The 20,038-nt window shown below is 42.8% G+C and overlaps 2 protein-coding genes across 4 annotated transcripts; one reads left to right on the forward strand and one right to left on the reverse strand.

Annotated features, from left to right (window-relative positions):
- The first annotated feature begins 6,761 nt into the window (after window positions 1–6,761).
- On the forward strand, window positions 6,762–13,102 carry LOC115374474 (maternal B9.15 protein). 2 transcript variants are annotated; one of them, XM_030073427.1, is made up of 5 exons: window positions 6,762–6,960; window positions 9,976–10,153; window positions 10,433–10,570; window positions 10,807–11,125; window positions 11,756–11,953. In XM_030073427.1, exons 2-5 carry the CDS (start codon window positions 9,981–9,983, stop codon window positions 11,951–11,953), a joined length of 828 nt encoding a protein of 275 aa, XP_029929287.1. In that variant the 5' UTR covers window positions 6,762–6,960; window positions 9,976–9,980. The 2 variants fall into 2 exon arrangements, with proteins under 2 accessions (XP_029929287.1, XP_029929288.1); XM_030073428.1 differs by lacking the exon at window positions 6,762–6,960 and having other exon boundaries at window positions 9,981–10,153; window positions 11,756–13,102.
- Window positions 13,103–16,680: 3,578 nt separating this feature from the next.
- Window positions 16,681–19,954, reverse strand: LOC115374430 (uncharacterized). Of its 2 annotated transcripts, none has more exons than XM_030073356.1 (2): window positions 19,722–19,954; window positions 16,681–19,342 (listed from the first exon to the last, which is right to left on the reverse strand). In XM_030073356.1, the coding sequence occupies exon 2, from the start codon at window positions 19,315–19,317 to the stop codon at window positions 16,921–16,923; it is 2,397 nt and encodes a 798-aa protein (XP_029929216.1). In that variant the 5' UTR covers window positions 19,318–19,342; window positions 19,722–19,954; the 3' UTR covers window positions 16,681–16,920. The 2 variants fall into 2 exon arrangements, with proteins under 2 accessions (XP_029929216.1, XP_029929215.1); XM_030073355.1 differs by having other exon boundaries at window positions 19,613–19,954.
- Between the last annotated feature and the right edge of the window lie 84 nt (window positions 19,955–20,038).

A 20,038-nucleotide genomic window follows, 5' to 3' on the forward strand; every position in this document is an offset into this window, starting at 1 on the left:
GAGAGGCTGGCCAGCTTGTCCATATTAAACAATGGAGGCAAGACCGAGAACAAACGGGACAGCGAGGGCGAGCTGCATGGGCAGAAAAACAAAAAGATACTCAGAGCAGGAAGTTAGGCCACTGTGTCTATGGACAGTGACGGACATGCAGATGAGGCTTGGAGATATTCAGTGTAACAAGCAGGCATATTGACAACACAAACAAACAGTAAGGGGAAGTAGAGGGTAGGAGGTGTCAATTCTGGTGTGAGAAGGATGATACCCCAACAATCCAATTACTCAATGTCATCCTTTACCTAGTTTAACACTGCCTGAGACTAAGACCCAAAACTTATCAGAAAACATTCTCTCAACACCAGATTAGACAAATACAGTCCACCTAAGGATTTTCAAAGACTGTAATGGCACAAAGTGAGTGCTCGACCCCGTTCTTCCTTCCTCTTCGTCCACACAACTGGGCCCCGAAAGCAGGCTTAGCCTCTGCCTGATACTAACCTTGATTTTAAACAAGGGCGCTTTTAGTAAAAGATATATTCTTTAAAATAAATACACAAGATAAAAGACATGGCTGGATTTGAGTTTGTAGATTTGGAGAAACGTGGAGACAGGGAAAATGTTCCAGCAGGAGTGGGAGGAAGGAAAATGACTTTAAGTACACAAACCGACAGAAACAGTTTTTGTAGCAGAGCGGAAAAAAGCGAAACACAGAGACCAAGAAGACACAGACAGTAAAAACTAATGAAAACAGAACAGAACAGAACATGCAGACATAAATACTTTTCTATCTAAATAACAGAGAAAGGAGAACACGCCAAGAAAATGAGAGAATTCCAGCTTAAGTCGCAGAAGTCAGCACTGTTTTTTTACCTTTTCCCGCGATTTCCCCCCCCGATTCCAACTTGATTCTTCTTCTCTCCCCTTCTCTTTCTCGCTCTTTTAGTTAGTGCTTTCCCTCTTGACTTGCAGCCTTGCATCCGCATTTCACTCCAGCCTTTTGCCTATCCATTCGTCATATTTTCTCCATTTTGCCTCATCTCCTCTTCCTCGGACACAGTTTCGCTTGTCCTCGTCGTACTCAGGACTTTGCGGGGAAAAATGTCCACTGGACAAAGGAAATCAATGGTGTGAAAGTAAAGGAAAGGCAGCAGATCAGTCACAGGCAGTAAGTGAGAGGAAGCAAGAGCTGCTGCTCAGTTTGTGCCTGGGATAGCATGTGTTGAAGCTGTGCAGAACCGGTTCCAACGTACGCAACCGAGAAGACAAACACACAGAAGGGAAAAAAGTCTTGGTGGTGCAACCGAGAGAGCGAGAGCTCAGAGAAAGAGAATGTGAGAGAGGGAGGGAGAGAGAGAGAAGGCATCAGTCATCGTGTGTGTGTATGTATGTGTGTGTGCGCGCGTGTGTGTATGTGTGCATGCATGCAGGGTAGGAATGAAGGAGCGAGGGAGAGAGGGAGGGACAGAGATTGAAAGGGAAAAAAGGGGGTGGTTCAGAAAGGAATATCTTCGGAAAGGAAGGTGGGAGGGGTGAGAGTATATGTGGAGAGAGGAAAAGGGGAGGAGACATTTTTTCTCTCTTTTCCTGTTCATTTTTTTTTTCAAATTTCCCCCCTTTTTGAAATGATCTACATACTGTCCCTGTGTACGAAGCTACTTTGCCAATAGTTCATTTTCTTGCCTTTCCACTGCTGTTTTCCCTTGTCACTCTCCTTTGTTAAAACCAGTCGTGTCTTTAAGCCCTGTGCACTTGAACTCAGAGTGCTTTGCTTTCCTTGTCTGTGCACTTCCCCTCCGCTGGCCCCCCAGCACACAGGAAAGAGACACAGCTTGCAGGAGAGAGGACGAGAGAGAGAGAGAGAGCGAGAGAGAGAGAGAGAGAGAGAGAGAGAGAGAGAGAGAGAGAGAGAGAGAGAGAGAGAGAGAGCAGGATGGAGGGGCAAAAAGGGGCAGAGAAAGAAATGCAGATGGGGGAGGGGAAAGGTTTGTAAATGTTGGTTCAAGGCTACAGCAGAGACTTGGCCATCAGTTTGAGAAGTGCGCGTGCATCTCCGAAACATCACATTGAAATCTACCACATACGAGCAGGAAACCAATATTTATTTTAACAATAGCACACCTTTTTTTTCCCAGCTAGAGTGATTTTTTTCATTATGGGAAAGGCATGAATCAATATTTATAGAAAGTGGAATGTGCCTGAATGAGGAATGATTCAGGTTTGTGTCAAAGGTAAGAGGATGTTGATAGACTTCTTATGAAATATTGATTTGCTGTATAAAGTATGCCCGAGTATTTGTAACATCATGAAATCATACAACTGAGAAAGTGCAAGGTTAAGGTCAGACCATTAAGCAAAGTTTCCCATATCTGCAGAGAATCTCCATGGCAACTGCTGACATACAGGTGAAGTGTTTCATAATAAGACTCCTTAGCTGTGTTGTGGGCTATAAGGTGGACTATTATACCACCATATGCTTGTTTTTTTTTTTTTTTTTTTTTTAATGGAGAGTGGGCGGTCCACTCTCTCTTAACTGTTTTAATTGCTTCATTGACACACAGCATGAGAGTCGTAGAGGAGAGAAAGTCAGCAGGATTTGACCGTAGGCCAGCGGGGACACACGATATGCGAGCTGCCATAGGTGGGGAACTTCACCACTTGACTCTCTCTGAGCACATACTCGCATACATTTAAACTGTCCAACATTATAAGCGCCGATCCCTAATATTTATGCGGTATGAAAGCGTACTCCATGGGCTACAGCTTGCATAAACATGCCTTATATTACATTATACCGTGGGAGGCAACAGTATAGATGATTTTAGCATTATGGTACAACAAAATAATGAAAAGTATGGAAGCAGTGGGTTTTCAAAAACACCAGAAAATGAAATGGAGAAACATGTATCTTTATAAAGTTACTGAAGACAGCGATTTAAGTTTAGGACAAGCAGAGGTCAGTTTAAAGGGGACTGTAGTTGTTTTAAAAGCATTACTCAAACGTGATGGTGAGGATATCAACAGCCCTGAAAAATTTTTTTAATTCACTGTCTTTTATGTTTTATTATTTAAAGGTCTGTTCTTGTTTGCTTTGGATTTTGGGTAGAGATATAGCGCATGCCGTGTTTGTGCTGTGACCATCAGAACCGAGGAGATGGGCTGAAATACGAACAATTATAAAGTTGCAAACCAAACTTAAATGGATTTCTTGTTGATTTGCGTTGTTATGCCATCTTCTCCACACAGACAACAGTGATGAACTGAGTGGAGAGCAACCGTCAACATCATGTGCACATCTGACTGTTTCCTGCCTGTGTAAAAGCAATGTCCGCCTGACTGAAGCAAAATAAAAAGGCGGTCGGTTTTCTGCACAGTGGCACTTCCAATCAAAATGCAGTAATTTGCTCAATCGAGGAGGTTAAAAAGGTGTTCACTTGGAATTCACTTCCAGGAACTGCTGACTGCAATGCATGAATGAATCCAATATCTCTGGTTGAGCTTGCCTGTCTGTCTATATTAAAATTGAAAAGAAGGCTTGCACTCACAGAAGAAAATTTTTCTTAACCCAGATTCATATATAAAGTAATATTTTATTTGCTCAGAGGTGGCACAAACAGATGTTTCGCTGCCAACGCCTTTCCTCAGTTTGTACCTTACATATGTTATTACTGCTAGCATTACCAGCTGTAAACAATCACGCTATTTAGGTTCCTATATTACACACATCTGGACAATTTGAAAATCATAGTTTTAGATTACAGAGGATTAAGTCTCTATACCTTGCATATTTTATAATCTCTTTCATTTGAGTGAGAGGTCTGCTCTTGGTTTGATTTAGTATTTTAAATGCTGTGTTCAAGTCTAGTCCTTATTTCTGGCTAGAGGCAAAAGATCAAAGCAGCTAAACATGAATGAAATCTAACTGATCCACCTGAAAGACAGATGGAAAACATGTCGAAAAGGATTCGAGCCTCATTCAGGAGCCGTCTCCGTCTTGTTGCTGTGATTTGACCGCAGTGATCCAAACTGAGCAAAGCCAACTTTTTCAATCTAAAACGGCAGCACCAGTCTAATGCATTGCAAATACAAATAGGTATCGACCCGCTGAGAGGCAGAGAGCTGGGGGGAGGGAGGTGGGGAGAGGAGGGCAGATTATAAAGGTCAAAGGAGGTGTGCGCGGCATTCGCTCATACCTTTGTTACAGCGGCAAATTCATTCCATACTTAAACACATTACTGGAGACCTCAGAGGTGGGAGCAACGCAACACTTGGGAAAAGAGAGAAGTGGAGGGAGAGAGAGAGAGAGAGAGAGAGAGAGAGAGAGAGAGAGAGAGAGAAGGAGAATTCCATGAGAAACACTTCTCTCCTAATGCTGACAAACTATTCCCCTGCCCAAGGACAATCATTACCTGAGGGGAAAGAGGCAGCATGTGTGTTAGGGGAAGAGATGCTTATACTGGCGCTGATCTTGAAAGGGCCTGGGCGATCGATCGCATTAAGCTCCCTGCGAAAGAGAGAAATCAATATGTTTTTAAAGGCGAAGCGGGGCGCATGTGGTGTATGCGTGTGGGCTTCATTGATACCACCAGACACACTCAGAGAGTCGCTGTTCCTGAAAAAGAACGATCACATTTCGAGGTCAAGTGATTTTATTCCCAATATCTACCTACAAAGTCACGACACTTACAGTAGGAGAAATAATGTACACGACCATCACGGTGTGTGTGTGTGTGTGTGTGTGTGTGTGTGCACCAAAAGTCCCTGTGCCCCTCCTCACCACTCCTTTACACAGTGGGATAATGCTGCTTGAGGAGCACATGAATGGCATACTGACAGAGAAAATCAATAGTTTTCTGATGGAGAAAGTTCTGCAGGAGCCAGGCCAGCCTTGGGTCTTAAACGCTACATCAGGCTTAATTGGAGAAAGAAGCCAAACGAGCCATAACTCTCTGTGCAAATTAATTGCTTGTTTAAAGGCAGTGTAAAAAATGCAATCAGTTTTACAGTCAGCAACTGGAAAGGCCTACAGAGGTGCAGTCCAAGGAAACAGAGAGAGGGAGACAGAAAGAGAGAGAGGGAGGCAAGCAATTTAATTTCATCAGTTGTCAAAATATTGTTAATCAATATCAGACACCCACACTTTTCAACGCTCTCTAGCCTCTCGCTCTCTGATCTCCTGCTGTCATCTCTCCTTCTCCTCTCTTCACTCAGCAATCATTTACTCTTCAGTTGGCATCTGGGACAGAAACTATGATCCAGCAGAGGCAGCGCGTGAGAGGCAGAGCGAAAATGAAACCAGACGTACCTGCCTGCACTGACATTACCTGGTACCAGAATGATGTGTGTGTGTGTGTGTAGTAGTAGTAGGGGGGTTGGGTGGGAGATTGAGAAAGAAAGAAAGAAAGAAAGAAAGAAAGAAAGAAAGAAAGAAAGAAAGAAAGGCAGAATCTGAGTGATTGAGTAGATTAGTGAGAGTGTGAGTTTTGTGTGCGAGAGAAAGGTGGCAAGTGTGCGATGAAGCAAGAACAGCCTACCAGTAAAAAAAATATGACAACATAAATCATAAATCCAAACTTTTACTGTCACTTAAAGTCAAATGCAGTTCATTTTGTCCCAAAGCAAAGCGATAATAACGGGCTAATCACCTGTTCATGAAGCACTGAACCCACCTAACCCCTGTTACAGTTTTATAACCCCAACCCTACTGCAGTTTTCTTTATCATTTTATTGCATTGTGATTTACTCACTTGCTGTAACACGTCTGTCATGTGAGGGGAAACGGAGAGAAGAAACCAGCCTGCCCTCTAGCGGCCACAAAGACAAACAAACCATGTGGAATCAGAATGCAGCACTATGCACACCAATAAAAACAACAATGGTACTAACAACAATAACAGCAACAAAAATAACCATAACAACAACAACATTACTACTACTACTAGTACTCTCAGGCCTACTACCACTGTTACTAATATTATCAAATCAGAAATTAGAAACACTTTATTGATCCCCGAGGGGAAATTGGGTGAAATAAAATGATACTTCTTCTACTATTACTGCACTATTAATAAACAAACAAACAATTGTAAACCCCCCCCCCCCCCCCCCCCCCCCACCCCCCCACACACACACACACACACACTCTCTCTCTCTCTCTCTCTCTCACACACACACACACACACACATCCAGGGGCATAAAACAATAAATAAAGTTGCCTCCCTTCCCTTCCGTGTAATAACAAACAGCATCCACCCATGTTGACTGTTGTTGATAAGGCTCGTTCACAGTGGCCAGCGGAACTGATTATGAATGCCACATTGATCTTAAAAACTTTGGCGCACAGTTCATTAAGCACTGCAGCTGCTGGCTCCAGTCAAAAAATACTAAGACTCTGTATCGAATATTGAAAAGGTAGAGAATGCACACATCAGTCCTTTAAAAAAGCGCCAAAAAAAAAAAAAAAAATGAAATTAACGCCATAGGCTATTCAAATCTTAGCCTACTATTAAGCACCACAGACACACAGCCAGGCCTTGTGTTAAAATAACAGGAATGATATGATGACACCGTACGGGATAAAGGAGTCAACAAGGTAAGGTCATCTCACTGTAAAGGGAGTTGGATGTTGATTTCTCCGTCAGGGACAAACAGCCCGAGCCGGGACAAGGCTAAAACCCCCGTGTTCAGCACTTTACCTTGGCAGTCCATATTTGGGCCGGGGCGTGACACGCTCGTGAAGAAACGGTAAGCCGTTGCTCATCACTACAGGAAGTGAGTCACGCTGACGGTAACGCTACGTCTCTCCCGCAGCTGTGGAGAGCCGCCGAGAGCACAGCCGAGAACAAGGAAGCAACATGTGCCGACCATAATAACTCCTGACATCAGCACAGGCAGCCACGACACGAGAACACAGCCGGAGCACCGAAAAACTGCTGGGAATTCACAAAGCCTTGGCTGCGTTTCATGTAAGTATTCAACTAAACCTGAGACGGCATGTCGTGGTTTTTGTCGCTATTTTTCTTCTTTATTTGGGATATTTCTTTTGTCGCAAATGTATCATTGTATTCATGAAAGCATGGGCGGTAAAGTTATACGTCGCTGCTTAGTTGTTACACTGTTAAAGTGTAAGTTTTATATTTAAAGTAGGCTACTGGCTTGTTTAGGCTACCTTAAGTTTTTGTAAAGACAGTTTCCGCGGATTGTGATTGAGCCACACGTGTGTTTACGACATTTTTATTAACCATATTAACCATATGCAATATTGTGGGTATATTTCGCTCTTATAACTTGGTAACACGACAATTGTCAGGTTTCTTAATTTCCTTTTGGGGGTTTCCGCGCTGAGAAACCCCAAGCGCGCTGTAATTTCCAGTCTCATACATAGAGGCCCATTTCCTCTCACAGCTTGAGACAAAGTATCGCGTCGAGTTTTAATTACGTGTCGTTTTCTTGCGCGCGCCTGTCTTTTCTGTTATCTTTGTTCTTGATGGAGTCAAGCGTGTCCGTGAACGTCCACACACAATAACACACGTAGTTTAGGCACCAGTTGTGTTGTCCTTTCGTTGGTGCGTGTAGGAAACAAGTTGATCAGACTCTCACCACTTTATGCAAATGCCTTCACAAGCCTAAACAAAAGCCTAACCTTTCACATGAAACTCACCCACTTACATGTACAAATTATTATCACAGTCTTAATGACAAACTGTAACATATGACAAGATTTGAGCCCTGTTTTAGGCAGATAAATAAACTTACCATAACTATAAATTCAAGTGCCACATCAATTTGGCCATCTTAACTTTATTTTCTCTCCTATAACAAACACTTGACTTCTAAGTGAAACTTTGCTGCTCCTTTATAGTCTGATAGTCACGATGACTGGAGACTGGTAGAATAAATCAAAGCACTATCAAGGCAGCCAGTGATAGTGGGCCACTGTGGCGCAGCAGACAGAAGTAAAGTAAACATGGTAGGCAAAGTTGCTTCAGATTCAAAAGGTAGAACTTAATAAAATGAGGTGTTGACAGCCCTGATCCTCTGATTAGATCAAATAAATGTCAGGGAGATGAAGTAATCAGGTAAAACAAACTCATTAATAGTAACTCACTTTAATGAAATCCCCTGATAGGCCCATTTCGGTACAATTAGCCATTAATCAAGTATGATAGCTCAGCTGAAAACAGTTGCTGTCCTGGTTCATTTTCACACTATTGCATCAGTGGCAATGTGACTTGATGCATGTTCGCACTGAGGCCTGGGCGGTGAACTTCTTGTCGCTCTGAACTGTGTTGATATTAATGTTCAGCATTATGAGTGATCATTCAGAATCACATCAAATCACCATTATTATTGTTCAGCCACAAATAATCGAAATATAATGTACATTAAACTGTAATACTGAAAATGTTCCTTGATTTGCTTCACATCTCATTTTATCTGTATTTGCTTTTGTCCTTGATTTACTCAGCAAACTTGTGTATCATGATGATTAATTATTCCGTCACTAATACTATTCGAGAAAAACAGTAATAATTAATACTTAAAGTCAGGTAACAAAAAGCATCTGTTGCAACTCACAAACTCATTCCCTCTGAGCCATGGCAATACTCTGCTGTGCTCACTTCTGCATGTCAGATGTTTTGTCTAAGTAAACCCAAAGTGCTTTGAAAAAACTACTAAAAGCGCTGTCACTTGATGTCATATCTGTTTACACTCTGACTGCCTCAACATGGGGTGAGGAGGTATTCACATGCAAGGGCACCTGCTAATACTTTCCAGTTATGCCAGAAATCTGATCCTGGAAATCCTCCCTGTGAATCTCAGGGTGTGTATGTGTATTATCCTGCAGGGCTGCATGTTTAAGGATTTGTGGCTTTATTATGGTTGAGACTGTTTTAATAAAAATACATTATGTTGCTGAGCCATGGAATGCTATATAGTATTTCATTTCAGTGTCTGAAATAGTAGGGTAAAAACAGGAGAGTGAGGACAGTGCCTCTTTTCAGCACTCGCCTGCAGACTGATCATTTATTGGCATGTTAATGCTGTTGTCTGAAAGTCCAAACATAGGCCTGTCCATGTGCAGGCACTCTATAGTTTGATGTTATGGCAAAACAAATTTGTCAGGATCACAATTACTACAAACTTTCTGCTGTGCTTACATGTTGTGCCACCTGCCACATGCGACTCTATAAGAAGAGGGTTGTGGCTGTGTTTTCCTGGGCAAATAATAATTTTCTCTCACAACACATTACACAACCTGAAGCAACAATGGCATGTTTTAACGGTTGTAAGTGAAGTCCAAGCCACAATAACAAATTACTTTTCACCTCAAAACAGCAAGGAAGTCCGAGACATGGTGTTCATGAGGCACATCTACAAGAATCGCATGATAGCATGTAGTGTGTTACCCAGCAACACTTCTGTTATGTTTGCAAAACTTGAATTGCCATGGTCTGTGTTGAATACACCCTCATCTATGGTCACTCTGACACTGGCACGGTTCAACCCAACAGACACGCCGTCAGAAGATAAACACTTCAGTGACTGGAGGGAATCTCTAAATTTGCATGTTTAAATACTTTCATGTCAATATGGCAGAGTTAGTTTGCATGTTGTTTGCCTGTATACAAACTATGGCCAAACAAAAGGTGTCTGATGCTAACGTTCACACACTGAAAACAGAGCTCTCCTGAAGGTAGACGGCTCAGGGCCAACTACACAGGGAAGTGCTGTTATCGGTGCAGCTGAAGTTCATACACTGAAAGGAAGTCACCGTGTGTTTCTTAAGTGAAATCACATTTTTCTGAAGTTAGCACTTTGAAAAACATGGGAAAGTCAAGTTGTTACAGAAGGCCTGTGATTACAAAACCACATATTCACACCTTCAGACATAAACACACAAACACACAGTATGCTAAATTAGTTTGTGGCCACCATTCATGTTTTTCTCTCTTTTTTTCCCCCACCTGCCTCCACAGAAACCATGAAACGAGAGGTGAGCGCTGGAGTCAACTTCCTGAAACGCTTAGCTGTGCAGCGTGGCAAGCTAGACGAAGCCAAAGCAGATGTGTTTGCTGAAAACCTACAGCGACTCCTGTGTGACAAATACAATGACCACTGGTATCCTGACTGCCCACGCAAAGGCCAGGCATACAGGTAAACAACCATTACAAAGCTCTCACCATTACACCTGTCTCTTAATGTCTGTGTCTTCATAATGATGAGACTTGCATGTCTCTATTTGGGTGAAGGAATGAGGTTTCTAATGGTGCTCTTTTATTCCCATTCCAAGTGCATCATAATATCATAATAGCCATGTAATCATTATGATGAGAATTGTCTCACTGTTTATTATGTGACGAGACAGAAGAAGAGCTCTACAGACCCAGATGAGAAAAACAATGTATTTGACTTTTGACTTTCCATCGTCCTCAGATGTATCAGGATAAATAATCGGATACCTTGTGATGAAGTGGTCCTGAAAGCATGTGAAGAGAGTGAGGTCACACCCAGTGAGCTGGGCCTCCCGTCTGAAATCACACTGTGGATCGACCCACTGGAGGTGTGTGCAAGGTGAGTCACCGTCACTGGCTTGCTGAGACAAAGACCGACACAGGCAGACGAGACAAAACAGGAGGGCTGCCTCTCACTCTTGCTCAGAGCTGTGGTTGAATCGTCATCATGATGTATTCTGTAAGGTGATTAATGGAAGAGTGTGGGAAGTTAAAAGAGGAAACATGGGCGGCAGTTTTATGCTAAGCGATGTGTGTGTGGTGTAAATGAACAGACCATATTCAAATCCTTCACAGATCTGGAGAGAACTGCAGGCCGTTCACAATTGCTCGTTTCAAAGAAGAACAAGACGACAGCTCAGTGGATTCAGTAAACCTCGACACATCAGATTACCACTCTGCTACCTCCTCTGACTGTGGCTCCACTGCATCGAGCGACACGGAGGAGGAGGTAAAAGACGGCGAGGCAGAAGGAGAGAAAGAAAAGGAAAAGGAGAGGAGCGAGAATGAAATGGTAGAAGGAGATGCGCATGTGATAACGATGGTGCCCAGGATTCGTGAAAAGGGGAAGCGGCACGGAGACGGACTCAACAAGCCCAAATTCAGCAGAAATTCAGTATGTACTTTAACTATCTGTGTTGATCTCACAATGACAAGAGTGCTGAAATATACAAGTGTGGCAATTGTACATCATACCATTTTGTTTTTAAAGTGGTATACAGTCTTTTTAGTTAATAATATAATATATATAACAAAGAACAAGGGTGTATATTTTTGTCATTTTCTTCAGCCTAGTCATCAAATTTTCAAACAGGAAAAAACATTAAATAATACAGTGAGTATTAAAGCTATTAAAGAATTTCTGAGGGTTGATTTAAGTGATTAGCTGACAAAAAAAGTAAAAAGAAGTCAGACTTTTGGACCAGAACCATCTAGACTCAGCTATCAAATTACATGCTTATTCAGCTTTTTTTTTTTTTAGTAAGTTTCATTGAAACATACCTAAATCAACCGATAGCTATTTTTCATAGTGTACTTTTAATAATATCCCGAAAAATATATACCTTTTTCAAAGACTGTACACTATTTGTGCATCAGAACAAACATAGCAGGTTAGTGATATAGTCAATAGCTGATTATTACTCCTAAGGAAATTCTGGCAAAACATTTGTTACTGATAAAATGTTAGAGACTGAATGGTCACTGTCCCTGTTAACGCTGAGCCCCACCTTCCCTCTGTGTCCAGGTGCCCACAAGCCTCCAGTACTTTTACCACCCTGCATCGGTCTGGCCTCAGTACAAGAAGAGCGCCCCAGTCTTTCTCACCACAGTGTGTGCACCTCCGCCCCAGCAGGTGCTCGGCTACTACATCATGCCCCAGCCGTCTCCACAGTTCATCCTGCCACAGGCCACTTTGCAGCCTTGGGCTGCGGTGAAAGGATAGATCGTCGAAAACAGGCAGAGAGAGGGAGACGGGGTCGTCGGTGGGACTCACAGCATTATAACCTCATTGAACTGAGCCAGTCTTGTTTGGACACTTAGTTCTTTTCAAGTTAAGCCAAAGTACGAACTTTCCTATTTGTAACGCTGAAAATATTCCCTCATACAACTGGCACCCCAGTAAGCTGCAGAAAGGGTTAAAGGATAGAAAAGAATTTGCGATCTTGAATCCATCAAGTCATTGCCACTGAACGATATAAGGTCAGGGCAGTTCTACACTGCTGGCTTTTAAATGTCATACATGTTAAGAGTGGCTTCACTCAGTCACCGGGTGCTTGGACTAACTCAGGAGCTCGCAGCAATTGGCTTGATGCCAAATAATGACTTCAGGTGTTTTATATATATATATATTTTATTCTTATCTATCTCTGTTGTAAGGTAAGGTTATGTGAAAGAGCATGGTGTATAAATCAGTTAATTCAGTGGATTACTGTAAAATTAAATGTGATTCAGGGTTTTAATCTTCAGTGGCAATATTTGTATATTAAGAAGAAAATAGTTTTACTGAGCTGCATGTAAATACTGCAGGATTTTGTTACCATAAACTAATGCACACTGAGGTTAAATTTCACTCTCGTACTGTTGTAATTTATTTGGCCTCCAATGGAGGGCACTGACATCACAAATATGACATGATTTTCTATTTTTTCTCTTTAATGTTTATTGCTTTTTGAATCCAACTTTACAAGTTTTGAAACTAACTGATTTTATATTCTTTTTTCTAAACTCAATAAATGTATAGAGATGTGCCTTTCTAAGAGATCCCTGTCCTCTAGCCTACTTCTATCTGTATATTTTTGACATTTTTACTGTACATATTTACATGCTGATTCTGAAAATCTACTGGGGTTCACATATGTTTGCCACTGATTGTTATGCACTGTAATTTTATTGCCAGCTTGTTTTTACGCATATTTATTATTTTCTGTTCTTACCTACTAATGTACAATGTGCGTGTGTGCCATTAAGCTATATGTAACAACCACTTTTTACTTGAGCTATTTTCTTACTGCAGATGATTAAATTGCCTGATCCTTAAAAATTAGGTTTTGTTGTGTGTCCTTGCTTATTGAATAAATAGTCCCAACATTGATTTGAACCAGTAGGTGCTGAGTTTGTGTGTAGGGCCTTGCATTTTGCTTTTTAGACAAAAACAGTTTGTGAGTATGACCTGCCAGAAAAGACTGTGACTTAAAAACTGTACTTGAACCCATGCAGTGTGTGATCTGGCAGAAGGACTTCTGTGTGCTTGGTGCGTCATTTAGCTCAAGGCCATGACGCAGTTCCTCCTTGAACAGGCCTAGTACAGGGGCTGAGAGTTTCTATGTGCAGCTCACACTCCTGTTTTTCATCAGTTTATGTTGGAGGTGGAGTTATCACCCTTGAATCCATTTATAGGGAATCAAATGAAATGTAGACAATTTAGAAATGATTAAAATACAGTACAGTTCAATTAAAATGCATATAAATGGACTCAGAGGACTGGCGAATGTGGATATTACTGATATTAAATGGGTGAAAAGTGTCTATCATTCTCCAAATTCTCCACGTGTCCATTTTTTTTTTTTTTTAAATAAACCACAATTAGATCAGTGGGGTTACTCAACCACCAGGGGTCACTGTTTGACTTATGTAGCCCTAACGTGTGTTCATCACTTTTGCAGTGTGTTATTGCAAGGCACAGTTGATTTATGACAGAGGGGGAAGAAAAGTTTTAAGGGTGGAAAAGGTCCCGACTTTGACAGCCCATCAATGCAACAGTTTTACTGGTCAAGTCATTAGAAGGTATGATGAAGCGAAACCATACGGGCCATGGCCAGTAGTCTAACTTATTTATATAAAAGGTCACAAAGACACAGGACAAAGTGCAGCACAAATTGTAAACCTGTAGAATTGTTTGAACTTATAAAAGTACACAAGCAGTCGTATTTACCAATATTGTCTCATCCTTCACTGGCCAGCCTGACCCATAGCCATGACCTGATCCATAAACTAAGACCTCTTTTCAAGTTGCACCATATGTGATTAAGGAGTTTTGTCCATCCAGTTTAAATAAACAAATGTTTCTTTAAGTAATTCAAGACCATCTCCCATTTCCAGAGCTTCGTTTGAGTCACTGCAGCTGAATCCTGCAGGACAAGAGGGAACCTGCCCCCTTCAGCCCAGAGGCTGAGGGCACCCATTTCACTGCAGGGGACCTGCCACTCTCCAGCCAAGCAACCTCGTCTGTCTAAATATATAGATACATGTAATTAATCTATAATAACCCTAAGCTGTAATATGTAAAAAAAAAAAAAAAACAGAATACCTGGGTAGGTGAACAGCTGTGTGAATGTGTGTGGTGTTGATATCAGACCTCTTCTGTCCCTCATTATATCTTGGCAAGCTGCCACTGAGCCTGCGGCAGAAATGGTCATTTCAAATAAATATCAAATAAAGATTCACCTACGGGAAGCACCTCTCATCCCGGCAGAGCGGGTCCCAGGTGTGTTTGTTTTCTCCTCCCAGCCTCAGGTGTGGTCATGTGACTCCTACATGGGCACTTGTTGACACACATTCATATTTTTGTCACATTTTGGTAGACTGGAGGCCTTATATTGGTTTGGTCGCAGTTTTCATTTGGTTTTGGTCGCGCAGCATTCATCGCATGTGATGATTTGGGTAAAGGAGGGGAGGTGTGGCGCACTGAAACGGGAGGCTTATTGAAATAAGGAAGCGCAAGGCGAGATGGTGCTATTTTTGTGGGGAAAAAGTCCGTCCAGTCGGGGCATTTACTTCCATCAATCAAGAAACGTGATTATTTATAGCTATTTCCCTAGATTTGTAATTTCTAATCCTTACCCCAACCATTAGAAAATGAGCCTAGAAATAAAACAGTTTCTGGCACAGAAAGATCATTGATCTTGTGGTCAAAGACCGCAACTTCAGTATTTTCAACAACGTGGACAGGACTGAGTCAGTGAGTGAGTCAGTCAGTGAGGGACAGTCTTCTAGTCCGGTCCCCTACAGAAAAACCTGACTTTGTGAAGAGACAATACAGTAATGCAATGGCTAAAAACTGACATTCAAATTTTAATTAGGCTTCCTACTGAGCACAAACAGCAGCCAATCAGAAGGCAAGGTGCCAAACTTCACATTCAAACTTGAATTATCAAAAAAAAAAAAAAAAAAGAAACTGATCAGAAGGTGAACAATAAATTCATCTTAATGTTTCCAACAGAAAACGAGGACAGCCGAGGAAAACAATCTGAAGCTGCACTGATTTTCAAGCCAGTGTGAGCCCTGCGCTTCGTGCTCCTCTGCCACTTTCTTGACTGTGGACAGCAGAGACGCCCGAGGCCGTCAAGTCCAACCGGCTGCGACACTTGGACTTCATGCAGGACCGGGACGGATCCCTGCTCAACAAGGTGTGCTGTCGGGACGGCAAGAAGGAGCAGCCTTGTGTTCTCCAGAGAGCATGTTGACTCACATGCTGCCCCAGCCAGATGTGCGTAAAATGTCTCCTTCATCATCATCATCATCATACTACTGCTGGATGGACACTGTAGACTCTACAGTGTCCATCCAGCAGATGGTGTTGTATCTGTATTTATTTATCCTGCAGTATAAAAATCTCAAACAAGGACTGTGGAGGGCCATGTGGTTCACAGTCCAGGGCTACATGTCTCGCTCTCTAACAGCTAACAGAGTTTCTTTGGGTGATTACTTCATTCCAGGATTTTGCTTTAGTTTCACAAAGGGACTTAATTCTCATATTTTATCATATTTTACAGCGTTTGCAGTCAGTTTTATATAAATCTCTCCTGAATTCTCCTTTTCAGAAACATCAAGATAAACGGTTACTCAGCAAAGCAGAACCAGGGCATTACAGTTTTTAGCCCACAAAGCTTCTGTATTTATTGAATTTTGTCTAAAAATTATTTTAATCATTTGTCTCCATAATAAATAGTATTTTTTCTGAACATGTATTTACTGTTCTGTTCACTTTGAACTCACCAAGTGACACTGAGGAATGGGAGAGGTTGTCTTCTCACATGGGAACAGAAGCAAAGAATTCAATTCACGTACTGTGGGAAGGAACTTTTAATGTGCATCTTGTAAATGTTCTAAACCATGTTGTAAACCTGTTCTGAGCACAACAAAGAAACTTTGGAACACATTGCTTAATAACTTAAACTTTTAGTTTGGGTTATTAGCCTAATAACTCTTGAGGCTTCAATATTGCTTCATAGACCGGAGGCCTGTACCATAAAACTGGATTTGGGCTTAGCGAGGTAACTTCAGGGTTAACCCTGGGTTTTCTGTATCACGAAGGTGGTTTACTTTTTATCGGGGTACGTCAAGCCGAAATCCAGCCTTATGGTACAGGCCTCAGATCTGACAAAAGATGTTCACTTTGTGACAAATATCGGATAAAACTGGACAAATTGTTTGGGGGATTAACTGGAGTTTTGAATTGTTTTCAGTACTAGAAAATAACACTATACTAGAAAACAGTTCCTCGTGGGTTTATTTATTCTGTTAAATTGTGAAACAAACTTATGATTTATTCTACCCGTTTACTGTGTTTCATTTGCACGTGATAAGAATATATTGTTCTATTGTACTATATTGCATTGTTCCATTGTATTGCAGTTATCCAGGACATGCCTCTCATTAAAGCTGTTAATGAGCAAATTAACATGACTTTGCTTTATTAACATAGAATTGCAATAATAATAATAAATTAAAAGAAAGGGGGGAAAAAAAGAAATCATGTGGCATGAGTGAACGGTCATTTGAACAACCACTTTGTTTTTGTGGTACAGCTCAGTAGCACAATAACCATAGTTTACCTCGACATAACATGTAGGGAAGAAAACAATTTATGATCTCTGTAAAGTCATAACTGTACCAGTGTTTTGCACATTTTCAGGACTTTTTGTGGCGTTTTGCTCTTCCCCTGTTTTTAAGTTGGTGCCATATATAAGCAGAAGGCCTGAAAAAGAGCTGTCCGCAGTCACAGGAAAAGGGCATGTTACACTTTCTTTTGGCTCTGAGTTTCCAAGTACGTCCAGAAGTATGTCTTGAATCGCCCTGCATGTGCTTCGCTAAGAGTTTTGCTCCTGTGAAAGTTTCCCCACAGCTGACACAGATGTAGCTGGTTGCCTCTGCATGTTGCATGCAGTGCCGCAGGAGGTGCAACCGGTGCTTGAAAGCACGGCCACACTTGCAGTGGTGTGAGCGGCGACCACGGTGGAGGTAGCGGTGGCTGATGATGAGAGATGGCTGCCGTGAGATGGCACCACACTGCCTGCAGGGGTAAGGGGCTTTGCAACGCCAGCTGGTGTTCATACGCCTCTGCAGGGCCATCTCCCGGCTGTCATTCTTAAACAGGGCCACAATATTTACGGGTGGTGTGAGTGGAGGTGCAGAGTTAGCGGCTACAACAGCTGGAGTTTTGTTAGAGTCACTGACAGAGATTAGTGGGGCATAAAGCTGTCCTGCAGGCTGGTTTGTCACCTGACATAAGGCACTGTCTGTCCCTGATCTGACATTTGTGGTAGGAACAGCCATTAGTATAGGAGGAAGTGGCCTGACAGCTGATGAGGAAGAAGTTATCTTCTGAGAGGACAAAATTGTGTTTTGCGTCAGGCTAGTCACCTGTGGATTTGTAGCGCTCCTCTGTGGGACGACCTGAGTGATGATGGAGGGCTGTTGGACAATTGTGAAATTGGTTGCCCCGCCATTAACTAATGTGGATGACACGGGAACCAAGCCTGGGTGGGAGGATGAGGATGGGGAGGAAGGGCTCGACTGCAAAACTGTGGCCAGAGACTGAGTGACAGGGGGCTTCCCATTGACAATGGTGCTCTGAGAAGCCACAGCACTGCTGGAAACCAGGACATCTTTGACTAACTGTAACTGGGCTCCTCTGGAGGCAGAGGCATCTGGTGCCACCTTATCAGTCAGGGGAGGTGGCTTAGAGACAATGGTACTGAAGTTTGTACTGTGAGCTGTAACCACATGAGTTAACAAATTTTTCTCAGAAGAAAAAAAGGCATTGCATATGTTGCATGATTTTGGCATTGACTTAGAACAAAAAAGTACAATGCTGTGAGTACTTGACTGTTTTCCCTTGGAGCAAATGTGGTGCCTGTAAGCGCTCCAGTGACGGAAAACCTGGCCACACGAGTTGCAGGAATACCAACGCCTCTGGTGTTCAACCAGGAGAGTCAGAGTGGCAAAGTTCCCTTTGCACAATAAACAGTGAAAAGACGAACCCTGTCCTGGCTGATTCGGTTTCCCAGGACAGTGCAGCAAATGGACTTTCACATTCCTAAATGGTCCTCTGCCACACAGAGTGCATAGTGTGTTGTGGGGGTTTGCAGGGGCGCTGTCGGGATGCTCAGCAGCAAGCGAAGAGTCACTGGAAGACCCACTTGAACAGGGGCTCAAGCCATATTCTGATGGCACGTCAGCTTCTGAGGATGAGTCCGAAGATTGAGAGTGGAGAGATTCAGATGTGTCTTTGTCATTTTTCTCCCCCGCATATCCAAACTGTTCATCTCCATGCGCGTGTGAGGATCTGCCATCCCTATCATCCACACTCATTCCCGTGTCATTGTCCTCAGAGCTCATCGAGTCATCTGAGCTCTCGCCTTCATCAGTTTGATTTCCCTCGTTGATATCTTTAAAATCATTCTCCCCCACGATATAGTCAATGTGATTACCAACTATCTCAAGTTGCTCATGGTTTATCTCACCTCTTTTTAGGGGCCTTGCTTCTGACATTGTCTCAGTGCTTTGTTTTGTAACTAAGTGCTGAATAGCTTCCCCATTTCCACAGCTGCTAATATATGTGTGATCCTGAACCACAGGTGTGTACTCCTCCTTTGGTTGTGCAAATGTAGGGAGAGAGAGCAGAGCCATGTCATCAGTCAACCCATTATCAGAGTTTTCGCAGTTCTTGTCCTGATGTAGCGTCACACAGCTATTTGACGGCGTTCCAGGGGACACTTTAATGTTATAATGTGCTGCCGTGTGCTTGTTAAACTCCCACACGTTGCTGAACCACCTATTGCACAATCTGCAGAAGGGCGAGTGTGCATTATCCAGGTGTGTGGAGAGGGACGTCATGCGCCGGAAAGTCACCTGGCAAATGTGGCAGGTGGCCTGGACATCGTGGCTTTTGTAGTGTGAGATCAGCTTTCCTAGGCGCTGGAACATCTTGCCACATTCCCAACACTTCTGCCTGGAGTCCGCACCAACAGGCGGCTTGTCTGCTGACACACACCACTCCTCATCACTGCTGGAGTCCTCAGACATGTAGAGCTGATCTGGAGTGCCTCACCTGTGTGTCAAAGCAGAATCTCATCACTTGCAGCACGGGATTGGGAATGTTTTGGTTGGTCCTAATTTGGTGACGTTTTATCAACAACAAGGCATGTCAGGTCTACTTTTAAACGAGGCACTTTAAACAACGCTTTACCCCCCCTCTAGCTAACTTTACGCCCCCCGCTGTGTGTTTATTTTTGTGGCAAATGACGCACAAAATCCAGGTGAGCCATTTCTAACAGGAAGCAAGCAGCAGGAAGACTTTCACCTGCCCGGGAAAACTCACCTGACCTCCGCCGGCAAAACGCACCGGGTCCAAACTGAGCGACGCTGGAAAAACAACAATTTGAGGATTCAGACCAAACTAAATGGTGGCGTTAGTCCGAGTCACTTACTTAGAGCCAAACAAAACAAAACAATGTGTCGACTGTGAAGCCTGGGAGGCATGAACCGGATCATTTCGGGTTTTATCTCTGAATTTCTCTTGAAGCTGCACAGGTGGCCGGGGCATGGGGATATTGAGCAGCTGTGAACCCGAAATCTTCACATTTCAACGCAGAGAAATGCTCGTGATGTGATGGCGCCTCCACTGGTGTCTTCCACATCCTGTTTTAGCCGGAAGCGGAAAGCGCACACAACTCCCAGCATGCATCAGCGACTTCTTGCGACTCCTTATCATAATCCATCCACCGCCCCTTGCGCTCCCATGAAA

Source organism: Myripristis murdjan, chromosome 16, assembly GCF_902150065.1.
Source record: "Myripristis murdjan chromosome 16, fMyrMur1.1, whole genome shotgun sequence".
Taxonomy (NCBI): Eukaryota; Metazoa; Chordata; class Actinopteri; order Holocentriformes; family Holocentridae; genus Myripristis; species Myripristis murdjan.